We start from the raw sequence: 20,506 nt of genomic DNA, 5'->3' as shown, positions 1-20,506 counted from the left end.
CGGAAAACCTCTCCGGGTAGCCGCCCCGGAAGCATCCGCACCAGATGTCCAAACCACCTCAACTGGCTCCTTTCGACGTGAATAAGCAGCGGTTCTACTCTGAGGCCCTCCCGGATATCCGAACTTCTCACCCTATCCCTAAGGGAGAGCCCAGACACCCTGCGGAGAAACCTCATTTCGGCCGCCTGTATTCGCGATCTCATTCTTTCGGTCATTACCCATAACTCATGACCATAGGTGAGGGTAGGGACAAAGACGGACCAATAGATCGAGAGCTTTGCTTTTTGGCTCAGTTCTTTCTTAGCCATGACGGACCGGTTAAGCGCCTGCAAAACTGTAGATGCCGCTCCGATTCATTTTTCCAGCTCCCGATCTCGCCTACCCTCACTCGTGAACAAGACCCTGAGATACTTAAACTCCTCCACTTGAGGCAGTACGTCTTCCCCAACCCGAAGAGTGCAAACCACCCGTTTCCGGCTGAGAACCATGGTCTCGGACATGGAGGTGCTAATCCTCATCCCTGCCGCTTCGCACTCGACCGTTGGCCCACCTGTACCCGTCAGCTGCCTCCAGAGACCCCCGGGCTAATAATTCCAGGTAAGCCTCCTTTCTTCAGCTTCACGGCCCCCCTCACCTCTGGTGTCCACCATCGGGTACGGGGGTTACCGCCACGACTGGCACCGACCACCCTGCAGTCACAGCTCCGTATGGCCGCTTCCACAACGGAGGTCCGGAACAGTGTCCATTCAGACTCAATGTCCCCAACCTCCCACGGCATGCAGTTGGAATTCTGCCGGAGGCACGAGTTAAAGCTCCAGCAAACAGGAGCCTCTGCCAGACGTTCCCAGCATACCCTCACTATGCGCTTGGGTCTACCAGGTCTGACCGGCTTCCTCCCCCGCCACCTGAGCCAACTCATCACCAGATGGTGATCAGTTGACAGCTCTGCCCCTCTCTTTACCCGAGTGTCCAAGACGGTAGGCCGCAGATCAGATGATACGATTATAAAATCAATCATCGACCTGTAGCCCCGGGCATGTTCGTACCATGTCCACTTATGGACACCCTTATGCTCGAACATGGTGTTCGTTATGGACAAACCATGCATTGCACAGAAGTCCAATAACAGAACACCACTCGGGTTTAGATCAGGGAGGCCGTTCCTTTAAAATTTGCCTTAGTGATCTCCGAATGCCTCAGTCAGACATCATTAGTGCCGACGTGGATAATAATCTTAGAGTATTTACGCTTACTGTTAGCCAGCACTTTTAATTTAAATTTGCCAAGATGACGGTTGCTCTGGCACCAGGAAGACAATTTACTATAGTCGCTGGAGTCGCTACTCACATTTCTTAGCACAGAATCGGCAATTACTAGAGCACTTTCAACATGTGTCTCAGCGGGAGATTCACTGCGTGGGGAGAACCTGTTGGAAACACGAATGGGAGAATGGTGCCGGTGTTAGTTAGGTTTGGATTTACAACTATGCCACCGGGTCATCACCCACTCGTCTTGCTGCGAAAGCTCTGATGCCAGAGCAGGGGGGAGACTGACTATCTATTGCAGACATATCCAGAGCCGCCAACACTGAATCAATAAAACTCTCATTCTCCTGAATGTCCCATAGCGTACAGATACATCCCTCTAACACTAAAATCTTCTACGTCAGCCTAACGACTAACTGATACTTCTCACATGTAAACATACTGCTAATGACTGGAGAAGAATAACTAAACATATTGCACTCGGAACATGGAACAGGAGACATGACGTTGTACTCACTTGAAATGGGAAAACTGAGACTTAGACATAAGAACATAAGAAATTGAAAAACAGGAGGAGGCCATTTGGCCCATCAAGCTCGTTTGGGGAGAACTTAACTAATAACTGAGTTGTTAAAATCTTATCTATCTCTGATTTTAAGGATTCCAAGGTTTTAGCTTGTGCTACACTAAACAGGAAGACTATTCCATACTCTAACTGCACGCTGTGAAAAGAAGTGCTTTCCCAAATTCAGTTTAAAATGTTCTTCCCATTAATTTCCACCCATGGCCATGAGTTCTTGTATCTGAACTAATACTGAAGTAACTATTTGGTTGAACAGCATCCAGACCTGTTAGAATCTTATATACCTGGATCATGTCCTCCCTTAGACTCCTTTGCTCGAGGCTGAACAAAAACAGCTCAGCTAACCTCTCCTCATAAGACACTCCTCTAAAACAGGGGTGGGCAATCTTATCCGCAAAGGGCCGGTGTGTAATCAGGTTTTTGGGATAACCTTTAGGTCAGCTGATCAAACCCAGGTGTGAGGACTCTCCAGCCAATCAGTCCTCTAATTAGTGACCTGCGAAAACCTGCATACACACCGGTCCTTTGCGGATAAGATTGAGCTCTAAAACCAGGAACCATTCATGTAGTCCTATGTTGAAACCGTTCTAAGGCAGCAATGTCCTTTTTTAAGGTAAGGTGACCAAATCTGCACACAATATTCCAGGTGGAGTCTTACCAAGGAATTCTATAATCTTAGCATCACCTCCCTTGACTTAAACTCCACACACCTAGAGATGTAACCCAACATCCTTTTGGCTTTTTTAATTGCTTCCCCACACTGGCGAGAGTGGGACATGGAAGCATCAACATACACACCGAGGTCTCTCTCATACTCAGCTACCTTTATTTCAGTGGAACCCATAAAATATCTGTACTTTATATTTCTGCTCCCTGCATGGATTATCTTACATTTGTCTACATTCAATTTCATCAGCCAGGTATCGGCCCAGTCACTAGATCCCGATGTAGCTTCTGTGCCACTAGTTCCGGATCTGCTACACCACCCAGCTTGGTGTGGGGGACAACATCAAAGGCCTTCTAGAAATCTAAGTAAATCACATAGTAGGCCTTTTTGTGATCAATCTCTCTTGTAGCTTCCTCAAAGAGCTCAAGTAGATTAGATAAACAGGACCTACCTCTCCTAAAACTATTTTGGCTGTCCCTCAGAATGTCATTTCAATCCAGGTAATCTACCATTTTCGCTTGGATTAGAGCTTCCATTACTTTTTCAGTTTTGCAAGTTAAACTAATTAGCTTATAGTTCAATGGATTGCTTCTATCCCCTTTTCTGAATATGGCTGTTATATTAGCATGCTTCTAATCTGAAGGTACCACGCCAGCAGATAAGGATTTCTGGAATAGTAAAGTTAAAGGTAAGCAAATAATATCCCTCATCTCTTTTTTGTCCTGGGTATGACATTAAGCGGTCCTCCAACTTGCAGGAAAACAATTTCTTTGGGGGCTTGTGGTGTGATTGGCACTCCAGCCACTGTAAAACAACTCACAACTGCTCAATTTAAACAAGAACGATACTCTTCTGCTCTCCGCGGGAGTAGCTCTTCTGCAGCCGCCCGCAGGAAGCCTGCATGCACCATGAAGGGGATGGAGGAAAGCCTTTGGGAGCCTCATCCCCAGAAGAGTCGAAACCGTTGGAGAGCTAATAGAGTCAGACCTCTTGGGGACTGGGGCTGGTGTGGTTCTGAGGCGTTGCCTACTGCATGGCGGCAAACCTCCCTTTTATTTCAAAAAATTTTGAGAAAGTTGTTGCCTCCCAGCTTCACATACACCTTAGTAACCATAACCTCTATGAAAAATTCCAGTCTGGTTTTCGCCTCCTCCATAGTATAGAACCAGCATTACTAAAAATCACCAATGACCTCCTGATGGCAGCTGATTCAGGTCTTCTCACCATTCTGGATCTGAGCGCAGCCTTTGACACTATTTCTCACAATACTCTTCTGAATAGATTGTCATCCATTGGCATCAGTCATACTCCCCTTGCTTGGTTTACCTCATATCTCTCTGGCCGCACTCAGTTTATCCAACTCAAATCTCATTCCTCAAGTTCATTTCCCGTTTCAGTCGGTGTTCCCCAGGGTTCAATATTGTGGCCCCATTTATTCATTATTTACATGTTACCTCTCGGCCACACATTTAGGAAATTTAATATGAATTTTCACTGTTGCGCTGATGACCCCCAACTCTATATCTCCTCCAAACCTAGCTGCTCCTTTCCACCCTCTTCCTTCTCAGACTGTCTAATGGAGATTAAATCTTTCTCGAACTTTCTCAAACTCAATAGCAAGAAAACTGAAGTTCTACTCGTTGGTACAACTTCTACTCTAACTAAATCCCACAGTTTCTCCATCAAAATTGATAATTCCGCTATCCACCCCTCCACCCAGGTTAAGATTCTGGGCGTCATCCTTAATAGTACTCTTTCTTTTCAGTCACACATTAATCATATCACCCGGTCCGCATACTTCCATCTGTACAACATAAACAGACTCCATCCCTTCCTCACTCCCCATGCTGCTGCCATCCTTGTCCATAGCCTCGTCACTTCTAGGATTGATTACTGTAACTCTCTTCTTTTTGGTCTCCACAACAAGTCCCTCCATAAACTCCAACTCCTTCAGAACGCTGTAGCTAGAATCGTAACTCGTACTCCCTCCAGGGAACGTATCACCCCAGTCCTTCAACAGCTTCACTGGTTGCCCATAGAAATTAGAATAGAATTCAAAATAATGCTTCTCACTTTCAAAAGCATTTACAATCTTGCCCCTCCCTATCTATGTGGCCTGCTTCACATCACCCCTCCCTCCCACTCTCTCAGATCCTCATCTGCCACCCATCTTATTGTTCCCTCTGCTCACCTCATCACCATGGGAAACGGAGCTTTCAGTCGCTCTGCTCCCCGACTCTGGAACTCACTTCCGCACGTTATCAGAAATATTGACTATTTTCCATTATTTAAGTCAAAACTCAAGATGCATCTGTTTAAATTGGCATACTCGCTTTAACCCAATTGTTGTCTAATTATGTAAATAACTCATTTTTTTATTATTTGTTATGTTATTCTTATAATGTCGTAAGAGTCTGAATAAATAAAAGCCTCTAAATCATGAATTTTGTATCTAATTCTTCTAGCATTTAAGTACAGACAGCAAAGGGGGGGGGGGGGGGGCTTTAATAATTGCCACTTTTAACATTATTTGGGGCTTTCCGTCTCCCCCCACCTATATTCTTAACCAACCTCCCTGTCCCCACAGTCCCTAGTTTAAACACTCCTCAACTACTTAACACATACGCTTCTCCAATACACTGGTTCTCCTTCATTTTAGGTCCCACATGTCCTCCAGTGCCCCATAAACCTGAGCCCCTCTTTCCTACACCATCCTTTTAGCCACGCATTAAATCTCCTTATCTCAGCTAACTTAGCCTGGCTCGTGTGTGGCACGGGAAATATTCTGGAGAATACCACCATGGGCGTTCTCATTCTAATCTTACCTGCAACTTCTATTAATTTTTCCTGCCGAACAGTCCTCCTACCTTTACTTATGTCATTGGTGCTAACATGCACCACGACCACTGGACCACTAGGATCACTCTGCCTTTGCTGCCAAACATCTGTGGATGCTTTTCCACCAAACCAAGTACATTTGGTACGGTACTTTTAGTTCTTTCGCTTTTCCACTGACTTCCGGTTGAGCACCAGTACCAAAAGTTCCAGGTACTTGGAGGTGGGACTTAACATGCTTTCTTTGGACTATTTGTTACGCAAATACAATACAAATGTTGCCTTGAAAATAGTTGCGAACTCAAAAAACAATGATAAACTAAGCAAAATTATTGAGATTTAGTCAGAAGAACAGATACAACAAAAACATCAGGATGGCATGAAAATGTAAAAAAATATTTGAATATAGTAGGAGTAGAGAAGTGAATCTGTTGTGATAAATACTGGGGTATTTATAAAACAAAAAAGGAGTGTTTGCAGTGCTCATGCAAAAGCTGTGGAGATAAACTTTAAACTGATTTAGAAACATACATTAAATAATCTATAAAATGAATTAGGGGTGGGCGGTACACCGATGTCACAGTCACTACCGGTGTTACTGTACTTAAGATATATATTTGCACAATACCGGTAACACCACGAGAATTATACAGCCTAATTATACAACACCCTATTTCTAAAAAATTAAGCATTTTATTTTCTTCAAAGCTTCAGTTGAAATTTGAGTACTTATCCTTATATAGTTTATGTATCTGCGTTGTGTGATTTTTCTAATTACACACTATGATGAGGTATAGCAATAGCAAATTAACAAATTGAAAATAAACAGATTTTGTGTAATTATACAAATTAAACAAATTAACCAGATTATATAAAATAGCAAATTAAAAAGTAAAACATATTCAATAAATCAGCATACATACACACCGCTGCCTTCATGTAAGGTGTGTGGTAAAAGGCACAACTACCCAGCTAACACTATCACCCAGTTAGCTCCCAAGCAAGACGTATTTCGGCTTAAGCAGCCCTTTTATTTGCGCTAATGTGGCATTAGCACAAATAAATAAGTGTTAATAACAGCAGCGAATCTAACACCCTCAACCAAAAAAGTTTTCAAACACAGTATTTTTTCAAATGTTTGATAAATAGACGTAGTTATTGGTGTTTTACATTATTTAACAACTGTATAAAGTTCTTTTTATACAAACAAAAAACATACGTTTTCAGGGTTGCCTTCCACTCATGCAAGAAATCTATAGTAAGAACATAAGAACTATACAAACGAGAGGAGGCCATTCGGCCCATCGAGCTCGCTTGGGGAGAACTTAACTAATAGCTCAGAGTTGTTAAAATCTTATCTAGCTCTGGTTTCCCTTAATCTCTCTGAGCAATTCCTTTTCCAGATTCATCAACTGAGCTTCCAACAGGAACTCCAACTTCCAGCAGATCTGATAGATTACTCTCTACTGGTTGCTCTTGGATAGGATGATCGGCCTCTTGTGCATTAGAAGTTTCCATTTCAGGTAAATTTCCATGATCAACAGGTTCTGTCGAAGCAGGACGTCCTTCATCCTCTTCCACCACAGGTTCAGCACCAGGTACGTGGATTGTTTCTCTACTCTTGGGAGGAGGAACAGGTTTTGCATTCGACAGAATTCTGGTTTCAATCCCAAAGGACCTTCCAGGGATACGATATTCAACTGGGTCATCTTCATATTCTGAACGTTCGCTCATACTTTCAAACTCTTCAACCTTCCCAGCACTTCTAGTTTTAGGTTTCCGATTCACTTTTCTTTCAACAAGCTTGTCAGGTGCACTTGTCGACAGGAATCCACAAGGCAGGAGCAGATCCCTGTGCAGAGTTCTCAGAGGTCCATCCTTCCCTTCGGGCTTTACCGTGTAAACCGGTAAATCACCTGCTTTCTTTGTTACCACATAAACATCAGGTTCCCACTTATCTGCCAGCTTGTGTTTGCCTTTTAGACGGACATTTTTCACAAGCACACGATCGCCGACTTCAAGAGTGGAAACAACAATGTTTTTGTCGTACCTCTTCTTGTTTCGTTCCGCTACCTTTTCAGCATTTTCCCTTGCGACATTGTAGCTGTCTTCCAGTCGGTTCTTGAGATCTTGGACATACTTGGAGTGGGATTCAGACTGTCCATCCACAGGTAAACCAAACGCAAGGTCAATCGGTAGTCGCGGTTGTCTCCCGAACATTAGTTCATATGGAGAGAATCCTGTCACATCAGTCTTTGTGCAATTGTATGCATGCACTAGAGGTTTGACATAATCCTTCCATATTGATTTTTCCTTGTTGTTTAAGGTTCCTAACATCTGTAGAAGTGTCCGATTAAAGCGTTCTACCGGATTGCCTCTCGGATGGTAGGGGGTGGTTCTAGTCTTGGATATTCCAGTCACTTTGCACAGTTCGTTAATTGTGCGAGACTCGAAGTCTGTACCTTGGTCGCTATGGAGTTTTTCTGGGAATCCATAGTGCACCAGAAAATTATCCCATAAACATCTGGCTACTGTCTGGGCTTTCTGATTCCGTGTTGGTACGGCAATGGCGTACTTGGTGAAATGATCGGTTATCACCAGTAGTCTTTGGTGTTACTTCGGTCTGGCTCTAGTGACAGGAAATCCATACAAACTAGCTCTAGCGGTCTGCTGGTTCTGATATTTACCAATTGAGTGGCTTTCTCTGGCAAAGTCTGTCGTCGAATACAACGCTCGCAGGTTTTGATCTTCTTTTCCACTGCTGAGCACATCCTAGGCCAAAAGAATCTTGATTGAACGAGGTCGAGAGTTCGCTCTATCCCCATGTGACCCATTTCATCATGGAGTTCTCTCAAGACCATATTACGAAGGTCAGCTGGCAATGCTAGTTGGTACGACAGATCTCCATGCTCTTGTCTCCTCCTGACCTCCTGTCTTTCTCTTAATTATTTATAACAACATAAATAAATATCACTTAATGAGTTTTTCCTTTTTTTTTTCTTTTAGTTCTTCAGTAGCATGAATTAAGTATTTTATATAAATATTAGACACTTACTAGAATATTAGATTAACTATCTGGGTTACATCTGACTACACGCTGTGTAAAGAAGTGCTTCCTTAAATCCAGTTTGAAATGTTCTCCTGCTAATTTCCACCTATGGCCACGAGTTCTTGTATTTGAACTAATGCTGAAGTAACTATTCGGTTGAACAGCATCCAAACCTGTTAGAATCTTATAGACCTGGATCATGTCCCCCCTCAGTCTCCTTTGCTTGAGGCTGAACAGATTTAGCTCAACTAACCTTTCCTCGTATGACATTCCTCTAAGACCAGGAATCACTACGGGTGGCTGCCCTTCGCGGACAGCTTGCTCTACAAAGAGCAAGTTGAGGGAGGCGTAAAAACAATTTCCCCACGGGGATCAATAAAGTATCAATTATCATTATCATTCTTGTGGCCCTACGCTGCACCTTTTCTAAGGCCACAATGTCCTTTTTAAGATATGGTGACCAAACCTGCACACAATATTCTAGGTGAGGTCTCACCAAGGAATTGTATAATCTTAGCATTACCTCCCTTGACTTAAATTTTTTAACAGTGTTCATAAAGTATTGTATTTGATTGCAAAAAAAAACATTATAGCAAATTGTAAAATAACCAAATTTATAAATCTGCACATAAAACATCAACAAATATTAAATCACATAAAAAAGATAGTAAGAATTGACTGTAAATCAGTCTTCCAATATAATATTCCAATATAACCTAAAATTATTTACAAAGGCGTTGGAGTAGTTTGCAAACTCTACAGACCATTTTCAAGGTAAAGAAACTGTTACATACATGTAAATGTGTGTGCAGACTCGATTTAAAAATCTCACTCCAGTCAGCTGACCAAAGTTGGTAGCCCTGCGTTTAATTTGAAATGAAAAGTGCACTGTTCACTTTTTGTAGTTTTGAAATAAAACCACCCATACCCAAATGCAAATTAGCAATTAAATTGTACTTAATATATTATTAAATATTTCTTTTAATTTATATAAATGGACAGGACATAATAATTCTCCCAAAACATGGAAAAACTGCAAAGCTAGGTAAGCTCTTTTTTTTCTATGACAGAGTAAAAATGTTTTAGGATTAAATTTAACCCCCTGTGCAATCACATACATACAAAATTGAAAGTAAAAATCTTCCCTCACCAGTCAGGTGGTCAATTGTATGTCTTTGTCTCTGTCTCATTGTCTTAAGATGTCCTGTAAATACTGTGTTTATGTGTGTAGTAGTTACATTCTATTTATGTCTTAGTTCTCATAGCTGCACTATGAGATCACAGCCAAGGCACAAGGCATCTGATCGCAGATGTACCCTATGCCACCTGGGATAGGCTCCATGCCACTTCTGCCCCCCACCCTTGCACTTGTGTGGCTGTCTTTGCACATCGTAGCAGAGATACCAGCCAGAAACAGACCAAGGAAAGGCTGAGGAGCAGGGAAGAAATGACAAGTCAGGTGACCAGGCAGCAGAGGACAGGTCAGCAATGAGAGAGGAGAATGTGGGAAAAAGATGTCAGTTTCTCCCTCACACACACACACACACACACACACACACATTATCTTTGTGATATCTTTGTGGGCACTCTCCATTCATTAGTATGGGGAAAACTCCAATATGAAAACCTTAACCCCTACCCAGTCCTAACCTTAACCACAAGTAACCAAACAAAATACGAGACATTTTGCATTTTTTGTTTTTTTATTGCAGTCACAGATCTTTGCAGGGACCTGAAAAATGGAATTTTTTTTAATCACATTGTGGGGTACATTTGGTCCCCACAATGTAATATAAACATAATCCACACACACAGAGTCACACACAGACACAGGCAAGTCTGCATTCCTGCCATCGTATTTCCAGCCAGGGAGGAACATACAGCCGTCCATCACATCTGCTAACATGCTCCCCTCCATGCACTTCCTGGGTTGTACTCACCTCTCCAAAGGCCCCCCTGCCGATCACCTTCAGCATCTCGAAGTCATCCCTGCGCAGACGCATTTCCTTCACCGTGGAGGTGAATGGTCTCACTGTGAAGAGACAGACAGGGGGGCGGTGAGCAGGAACCAGCCCCAGGGGCGTCGGAGACGTCGAGTCAGAACCAGGTCCAGGGATGTCGGAGACGGAGAGTCGGAACCAGGCCCAGGGGCACCGGAGACGGCGAGTCGGAACCAGGCCCTGGGGCAATGGGTACAAGAACCAGGCCCAGGGGCAGGGAAACCCCCAGTCCACAGACCCCAGGAGGAGGAGCTGGAGGAGGAGGCACACAGTGACTAAGCTGTCTCCTGTCCCTGTGTCAGTGCAGGAAGGAAGGCCCTCTCTCAGCGGTCCATGGAGCGGGGGGTGGCCTGGCTGGACGAGCCCATCTGCTCGTGTCCACCACACGAGCACAGATATCCACAGCATCCAGATCTGACGGGGATTTCTCAACACAACCCAGCTTTTGTTCAGCCCACTGGCAATGGGGGGGGGAGGGGAGGTGATAAAAAACGACACCCCCATGACTTACACAAGTCAAATGGCACTCACACAGCGGCTGGTCAGAGTAGTGACCTATAGCCTATAGAAAAGAAAGTCATTTTCTCTCAATGACAAATATAGACTCATCAAAGCTTATGACAAACCACCAAAAGCGAGCCAACGAGATGCAGCAGTGAAACCACAATAAACTATATTTTATATACAATATTGCATTATAGCATATTTGTTACACAGTTCAGTGATTTTATTTGTACAGTACTGTAATTTTAAAAGTGTTTTAAACAGCTATACTGTATTTTGAAATAGAATTCAATAAATAGCAATTGTAAGGAAAAGTAATAAAGATGCCCCCATGTTCTTAGTTGATCATTTGAATACAGACAATGTTAGCAATTTATGATCATGGGGGAAGTCAGGGAGAGAATGGGGGTTCTATTTGGCACCACTAGGTGCTAATCCTGCATTCTATTATCTCTCGGAAGTCGGAAATTCCGAGGTGCGTGACGTCACGTCCAACCAATCTCGCAGTCGAGTTACACATCTTAGAACAAATATGGCTGCCTCCATGAGCACGCTGTTGTGTGTTGTTGCTTTATATTTTAGCAGATTTGGAGTGATTCTTTTTTTCGAGAGACAAACAAACAACCACGAACTAGTCAAACCACATTAAAAGCTTTATAAAATATTTTAGTAGATCCATAGCGATATTCTTTTTTCGAGAGGCAAACAAACTACAAACAAAGACACTAACAAGTCTGGTAAAAATCTGATATTGCATGCTAGGATACTGTTTACGGTCATGATATGGTATTCTCTAAATCAGCCACATACATTTATAACTATTAATACATTTAAAATAAACATTTTAAAATATTTATAAAATAGAATTACAGTTAACTGTGTAAGCCGCCATGTTGAAATGACATCACAAGGGAATCCCGGACAACAAAATTCTGTCCGACATCACCGTCAGACAGGAGGTGTGTTTCTGACATGTGCTAATGTGGGTAAATGGGATGGCGTATGTGATCCTGGCTCCTGCAGAGACAAGCCAGAGCAAACGGTCTAGATGACCATGATTGCTGTCGAATAATTCAGTTAACTGAACCTGCAGACCTGCCTGTCCTGACAATTTCAAGACGGCTGTTACTGGTGCCTGGGCAAATGCACAGGAGAGAGAGGCGGCATTATTAGCCATGATTGGCAATCCACAGCCAAACTGGGAGAGAATTCTGGAGACAATCAGAAATAGGGGAAAATCATGTGGCTTAAATTAATCGCTTAACTGTTACACCAGGAATTCAATAATATGATCCAATAATAAATGATGCTGCAAGGCTAATGTTGAATTTGAAGAAAAAAGAAGGTACTTTGACCTAGGGCTAGGACTGGACGATATGGCAAAAATTTATATCACGATATATTTCTTAATTTTGGTCGATACGATATAATTCCGATATCGATATGGACAATATTAAAAAGCCTCAGGAAAAAACTGCCGAGGACACGCACAATGGATGTCTTCAAACTGAATTTGCAAAGTCTATAATACCTCCAGGCTCCTCCTATTAAAATTATATAATTTTTTTTTTAAATAAAAACAGTACAAAAAAAAAAGGTTCACTTTTTATTTGTATTTAGCCTTTACAAACAAGAAATGTGAAATAAACTATCAAATAAATAAAACTCTCAGACTCAGCTTATTAACAATAATATATTTCCATTTAAACTAGAACAGGCTGATTATTCATATACAGTCGAACCCGGTTATGTCGTCGGCCTAGGGGGTTGCCAAAAAGCGTCGAGATAACCGATGATCGAGATAACCGAAAACCAATATGGCAGCAATATATTAGCATGTGCTTGAAATGTATTTATGTGCGTTAATAACTGAGAATGTACATGCACGGGTTTTTGGAATTGCCGCGATTTGTTTGACGCGATCGGCATGCTATAAATATGTACATACATCGGGGCCGGTTCTAGACATGCATATATGAGGGGGCAGACAGAAATGTGAAGGGGGCACATGGTGGCGACAAAGGCGGGAAAGGGGTGGGGTGGTGCTCTGGATAACTGTTTTTGTCATGTAATTGGATTGCACTTTGTCAGGCCTCTGCCCTAAGACCTGTCCAACTTGGGTGTCCCACCTGAAGGCTAAGCTTCTGCTGGTGTAGCTCTTAGGGTCACTGAGGCACGCAAAGCCCCTGACCACAGTAAGGTGGCAATCCCTCAGGGGGAAAACTGAAAAGTAAAACAAAAAATAAAATAAAATATTCCTCATCAGATTAAAAACAAGACATTTACCTTAATTGGATGGCCTATATCAAACATATTTGAACCCAACAAAACACTTTTCACTATTGCCAATATCACCAAAACTAAAAAGGGTAGGCTAAGTTATGAAAAAGAAAAAATCAATTCACCGAGTCTTGAAATATAAAACTGAAAAATAGGATCGGTCAGGGTTCATTTCACTACATGTTGTACTTGTTATAACTATGTATGTGACGAATAAAGAATCTTGAAATCACAACGAACAAGTCGCTCAATGAGAATGAATGACGTAACCGACTGGCTAAGCTGCTTCTAGCGCCAAGGTGGTTCAAATGGTACGATCCACACTAGGGTTGTCTAAAATCGTTTTACATAAAATTTTCCTACAAGGTGAGGTTATCTTTCTTAAAAAAAAAAAAAAAAAAAAAAAAAAAACAACAAGAAAAATGTTAATACCCCCCCCCCCCCCAAACTGCTATTTTTGTCTATTTGGGGGGGGGTCTTGATCGGGGGGTACTGGGGGGTACAGTACCCCACGATCAAGACCCCCCCAAATAGACAAAAATAATTCAAACCATGATCTCACTAGTCGCTATGATTTTGACGAGAGAGATTGCTGTTTCCTCTAAACCTTCCGCAATCACGCAGCTCATTTCGCTCTGCCCTGCCTACTGAGAAACTGGCTCATTTGCATACTAACAGTGATTGGATGTTTAGCTGGGGGGAGGGTGAGTGGGGGATCTGCCGAGTGCTGTGTGAGCACGCGCACAAACAGAACGCGGAGGGAAAGAGCGAACAAGAAGTGAAACTTATCATCTCGTTTGTGTCTTTTTCAGTGGATTTTTCAGCTACTGTAGTAAATCTTGTCCATATTCAGTTTGTGGGTAATTATTATTTTCTTCCTCAACTTCTAAAAGTTTGATTTAAGGGGGCAGGACGTTTGCTTAAGGGGGCGTTGCCCCAGCGTAGAGCCGGCCCCGACATACATGTTGGCTAACAAAAGGCATACCACCAACTAACAGCAGAGATTTACCAGTATACAATAAAAACCACCGTCGTTTCTTGATACAAACCTTTAATTATATTCTGCAACATTGAAAACACAAAGATCGCTCATAAAATCACAAAAAACCTGCGGGGTGTACTGTAGTTCGTTTTTACAAAAAGCTAACCAGTGTCAAAATTAAATTCACGAGTCATTTCGCTCTGACACAGCTCTGAAAAGTATCATACACGTGGTTACTATGGTTTCTTTACAAAGTCTAAAATGCTTTGTTGCTTTTGCCTTTAACAGTCTGCTTGAAAACAAATGCTTCAATATTATTTATGCTGTCTAAAAAAGTTTTACCTGGATCACGTTTCACAGCTGCGTTGTTCAGCAAATTACCATGCGAATGCGATTTGAATACGCGCTGTTTAGCACTTGTGATACATTTTTAAAAGCCGGTGAATATATATAATATTCAAATGTATATCGAAATATCGGAAATGTGTTTAAAAATAGTATCACCGTTATCGAAAAAAATTCTATCGCGGTATATATTGATATCGAATTATTGTCCAGCCCTACCTAGGGCTGGGCGATATCGTATCGATTTTATATCGCGCATGCGCAATAATCACTAGGGCTTCAGATGACAGACGCAACATTTGGCCATGTGCCAGCTTTTCGGTGATATACGGACATTTATTTACGCCCACAATTTAAGCAGTTTAGTAGTATGGCTAAAATATTAATGAGGTTTTGTATGACGTCCAAAAGTCATTATTAGAATAAATACGGCATATCCTTGTTTCATAAATGTGTCAGACTTTGAACTGCAAAAAGTACCACCACACCACCGACGTGTTTTAACCTTGTTTATCCACAAGATCTCCTCTTTTAAAATATGTCGTGGCTGCTCTTCTTCACCGTGACTTCAGTGATTATTGCACTGAGGTATACGAAACCGTAGCATACCAAAACAGTATTATGTGGGGTGCTCCGCTAATCAAATTTAAGAAACATAAAGTTTATACAGATTACTAACTTTTGGGTATCACAAAATGCATCTCATTAATATTTAAGCCATACTACTAATCCTCTTACCCAATTATGGGCATAAATTAATGTCCGTATAGCACCGAAAAGCTGGCGTCCGGTGATTATTGCGCATGCGCGATATAATATCAATATGATATCGCCCAGCCCTTCTTTGACCTTTACCTACATCTGTAATCTCCTCAGTAGCTGGAAGGAGACAAATGGCGAAGGAAGGTAAGCTTAAATCTGCTAGGAAAGATGCTTGTCACAATTGTGGAAAGATAGGTCATTTTAAGAAGGATTGTTGGTCAAATGGCAGAGGTGCAGCGGGATGTAGAATAAGGGTGCAGAGAGATGGGAAATCTAGATGCAAGAAGGAACCAACCCCATCAATACCAACTATGACTTACGAAGATATGAACAAATTATTACATGAAATCCAAGAAATAGTAGCACATCAGCGTGCTACTCAGACTGATTCATGTGTCAGATGCAAGGAGAATGCTTATTAGAAGCCACAGGGGTACCTTGCCCGTGTTAAAAAATGTAATGATGTGAAACCAGATGAGTTAGGCAGACCTAGTGTTGAAATTACACTTAGAGGCTACTGTGACAAGTGGCTAGCAGACACAGGCCCCGTTTTCACTCAAACACAGCTAAGCCCTTCACAATTCATCCAAGATTGGGCAGAACATGACATGTTCTCAAAAAATGTCCAGAGCATTCTGGAAGACAATTTGAATCTATCTGAAAATCATAACTGGGGAAATACCTACCAGGAACACAAAGTACAATGGGATGATGTTGTAAAACACAAGTTTGCCAGAAAGAGCCTTGGTATGCAAATTGGACAGGACCACATGAAATTGTGGATACCTGTGGGGAGGGTAATCTCAAGCTTAGACTGAAAGGGAGGAAAGAACCAGTATACAGATGGTTCCATGCTGACCAATGCAAATTGTATAAAAATCCAAGATGCTAACCTGACATAAGAATGAATGCTGCACTTGATATTTTTCAGGTTTTCATTGCATCAAATCATGACACAGAGGAGAAACGATCTAGGGGGGCCCATCCAGCTTTTTCTACTCATGGTATGCCTTGCACTTGCAGACTGCAACAACACAGCAAGCAAATGCATTGTGCACAGCAGGGGTACAGCGCAGGAACAACAAAGTAACCTGCCACATCGGTGCCATAAGTGGGATAACTTCCCTGGGTTCCCAGGGCTCTGCAGATCTCATGGGAAGAATGTGGTATATTTGAGATGTTTGGATAATCCCTGTTCCCACAACATAAAACTATATCATTGTGCAATAGGATCTGAGGATCTGAAGATCTGAAGACACATAACTGATTGATACTAGTGCTGGGAGGTATACCGGTTTATACCGAAAACCATTTTTTATTATTGTCATGATGTGAATTGTTCTTATACTGCAGTACCGGTTTAAATAGCCGTTCGGAAAGTGGAAACCGTTTGAGGGGTAAGGGTTTTTCACTGCTGCGCCGCTAAAAATGTACTGCAAAAGATCAGAAACGGAAGATATAGCTGACACTGGAGTTGAAAATAATGAGACACTGGGGTTGTCAAAAATCAATTTTCAGATACTAATCGATATAAAAAAATTAGTATCTGATTAGATACTCATTTTCACCATTATTGATACCAACAGTATGGTTTTCGCCTCATTCACCACACTTCACACAGCACCACTACAGCGCAGGCACGCGTGCATGCGCGCACACGCACGCACACGCTCACGCGCCCCCTCCCCTCCTCTCAATAGCCGCTGAATGCATTCGCGCTGGTTAACACACACATACCAAGTTGCAGGGCTAGACATAAGGATTTAGGAGGGCACAGCCACTTTGGCCTTGGCTATTCATATTTTTTCTAGGGCACAAGGCCATTAAGCCTGGGCACAAGGCCAAAATCTGGAGTAAAAATGTTTTTTTCATTTATTTAAATTTCATAGGACACCTCGGGCCTTGTGGAGGAATTTTATTTCCATAAAGGATGCATTTTTTTATTTTCAAAAAAGCAGAAACTTTCCAAAAAGGCATTGGGCCAATACTGAGTCACTAATTACCAATTACTGTAATTACCAAGTTTAGACAACCTACGCAATACGACCTTCGATTTGAGACAGAATATATATATATATATATTTATAGATATATATATATCTTTATTTCAAAAAACAAAATCCAACAATAAAGGAGCCGTCAATTTTTTTGTATTTGTTTGCTCAGAACACCCGTATTCTTTTAGTGTACATGACAATTGACTTGACGTTCGTTTTTTGCACACTGCACGCTACCAGTCCTATATCCTCCCAGCAGAGCTTGGTACTTCTCTGAGTCAAATCTGCTCTGCCTCGGCAAATGTTTTTTTACAACACCATCTGACACTTACCTGAACAAAGTAGATAATTTGCAACATTTTGCGGCAGTAGCCGCGAGTTCAGCTTGCTTTCTTTTACGTTCTCAATCTTTGCGAGGCATGGTGACAGCATAAGCAGCAGACGACAACTACACGATGATTACCGAAGAGGACACCTATCTGTTATTCGGAAACCGTCGGATGGCTTTTCCAATCAAAAAACGTAACCCCCGATGATGCACCATTGTCATTGCTGTGGCTCCATAGTCGGCTGGACGACACATACCGTACCAGCCAATCATGCGACGAACATGTACATGATCGTATTAGTCCAGAATTCATTGCGGTTCATTCAGTAGTTGGGAATTACGAGATGTGCGGGTCGACCTCGTTTCTCGTATCGAAGGTTGGGTTCGGGTTCAGTACAGATGCATCGATTGTTGACGAGGTAAAGTGGACCGTGTCGTGCGCAAGTCTTTTGTGTAATGAACGTTACTTTCGGTAAAAAGGGGGCATACGGCCAGACAAACATTAAAGGCAGGCCAATCTTGGCCGTAAGGTACTTCAATTTTGAGGAGGCGTGCGGCCAATTTTGAAAGGCACGACGGCCATTGGCCGCGGTGCCGCGGCTTATGTCTAGCCCTGAAGTTGGCCGAACATGGCATATACTGCAATTGAAGGCACTTTGCAAACTGCTTTAGTTTAAATAAAAATAAAAATAAAAAGTGCCGTTCGGAAGTATTTTGCAGACGAGCATGGAAAGGCTAAGCATGTCGAAAAGCCTCTATGCAAACAGTTACAAAGCCACCTCAGACTCAGTAGGTGGGCTCTAAACAAAACTTAACATGGTTACATTGCAAACTAAGTCAGATCGATCTAATTTATAACTGCATTTCATCTGTTTCTGTGCTGGGGTTGTATAAATCCTAGCTTCCCAAAATCCTAAATAAGCTCTCCTAACTTTAGTATAGCAGTTATTATTTTTATCCTAACGTAAGGCAGGAAATATGTATTAGACAAGCTTCCTAACCTCCTAAAATCTTAAGCTATTCTAACTTCAGGATAACTACACATCCACAATCATGACATAACGATAAATATTTTGTTTAGTGCAGCCACCTTTTACTACAGTAGTCCCTCGGTATCCACAGGTGATATGTTCAAAGACCTACCATGGATAGCCAAAACAAAGTAAATGAAAGGGATTCTAATGTTTTAGTGTAATTCTCAAGAGATGATGGAGCAATGAAAAAATATCATGCATCAAGAGGTAAAGGAGTAATGCAAATCCTGCTTTTATATACCCATCAAAGGACGAGGGAACTATGAAAAACAGTTACACATTTCACATTTTTTTTCTGACCAAGGTAAACCATGGATAACTGAAACAGCAGATACAGAGGGACTACTGTAATTCATTCCCACGACATATTACAACGTGGCCATATCATTTTTATCATTAAGTAATGAATGGGGCTCTGTACATTTTGTTGGTAGTGTGTTTTGTTATTTCTAGTTCAATACCAATACAATGCCTTTGCAAAGTTTGTCAAAAACTATTTGAGTTATTGTCTTAACAGTATCAAGTGTCAAAACTGCCCTTTTTTTGACATCGACATCACTACAGTGCCTGACAAAAGTCTTGTCGCTTAACCAAGTTGTAGGAACAACAAATAATAACTTGACCTGTAGTTAATCAGTTGGAATCAGAAATGGCTTATAAGAAAAGGCAAAGCCCTCTAGATTATGCTTACTATACCAAAATAAAGCTTTGCATCATTCATTGAGTTTTGTCATGGAATTAGGACAGAAAGGTCAACTTTTGCCTGGACAAAAGTCTTGTCATATACAAAAAAAATGTAGAAATTATACATATACTTCATTTAGAATACACAAACATGCTACAATAACATCAGAACATAAAGCCATGGTGCCTTGGAAAAAAAAAAATAATGTGTATGACTCCCATGAGCTTGGAGGACCACATCCATACGTCTTGGCAATGACTGAAATAACTTGTTGATGAAGTCATCTGGAATGGCAAAGAAAGCAGTTTTGCAGGACTCCCAGGGTTCGTCTAGATTCTTTGGTTTCGTCTTCCAAGCCTCCTCCTTCATCTTACCCCAGACATGCTGAATAATGTTCATGTCTGGTGACTGGGCTGGCCAATCCTGGAGCACCTTGATCCTCTTCAGTTTCAGGAACTTCAATGTGGAGGCTGAAGTATGAGAAGGAGCACCATCCTGCTGCAGAATTTGCCCTCTCTTATGGTTTGGAATGTAATGGGCAGCAAGAATATCTTGATACTTCAGGCTGTTGATGTTTCCATCTACTCTGCAGATCTCTCGAACACCCCCATGGATGTAACCCCAAACCATGATTTTTCCTCCACCAAACTTGACTGTTTTCTGGGTGAATTTTGAGTTCATGCGGGTTCCAACAGGTCTCCTGCAGTATTTGCGGCATTTGGTATGTAGTTCAATGGATGATTCGTCAGAAAAATCAACCTTCTGCCACTTTGCCTCTGTCCATCTTTGCTGCAAGCTGTGGGCCTTGGCAAATTCAACATGCTTTTTTTGTTGTGTTCTTGTTAATGCTGGTTTCTGAGCACTAATTTGGCCATGGAGACCACTGCGTGCGAGAATTCGAGAAACTGTTCTTGTAGACACAGCGGTTTCTGGTGATCAGTTCTGATGTAGCTCTGCTGCAGTCGAAAAAGGGTTGGCCCTGGACTTTCGAAGCAACAAATGGTCCTCTCAAAGAGTTGTCTTACGGGGTCTGCCTGACCTGGGCTTGTCATGAACATCACCAGTTTCTTCATATCTTTTTTTAATCCTCTCCACTTGATGTTTGGATACATTAATGACGTCTGCCACCTCAGCAGCAGACTTGGTCTGTGGCTGAATCTTTGGCATGTTGTCAGAAGTCAGGTTGCACT

At 42.0% G+C, this 20,506-nt stretch overlaps 1 protein-coding gene across 5 annotated transcripts in view; it reads right to left on the bottom strand.

The window, feature by feature from the left end:
- LOC111840283 (serine/threonine-protein kinase MRCK beta-like) overlaps window positions 1-20,506 on the bottom strand; it is a 94,157-nt gene that overhangs the window by 60,047 nt on the left and 13,604 nt on the right. For all 5 annotated transcript variants that reach the window (XM_072702884.1, XM_072702886.1, XM_023804933.2 and 2 more), the window contains exon 2: window positions 10,340-10,431. In XM_072702884.1, the coding sequence (XP_072558985.1) occupies window positions 10,340-10,431 (92 nt within the window). The remainder of the gene's footprint in view (window positions 1-10,339; window positions 10,432-20,506) is intronic.

Source organism: Paramormyrops kingsleyae, chromosome 19, assembly GCF_048594095.1.
Source record: "Paramormyrops kingsleyae isolate MSU_618 chromosome 19, PKINGS_0.4, whole genome shotgun sequence".
Classification (NCBI taxonomy): Eukaryota; Metazoa; Chordata; class Actinopteri; order Osteoglossiformes; family Mormyridae; genus Paramormyrops; species Paramormyrops kingsleyae.
The sequence above is the reverse complement of the archived record's forward strand: the minus strand, read 5'-3'. Positions and strand labels throughout refer to the sequence as shown.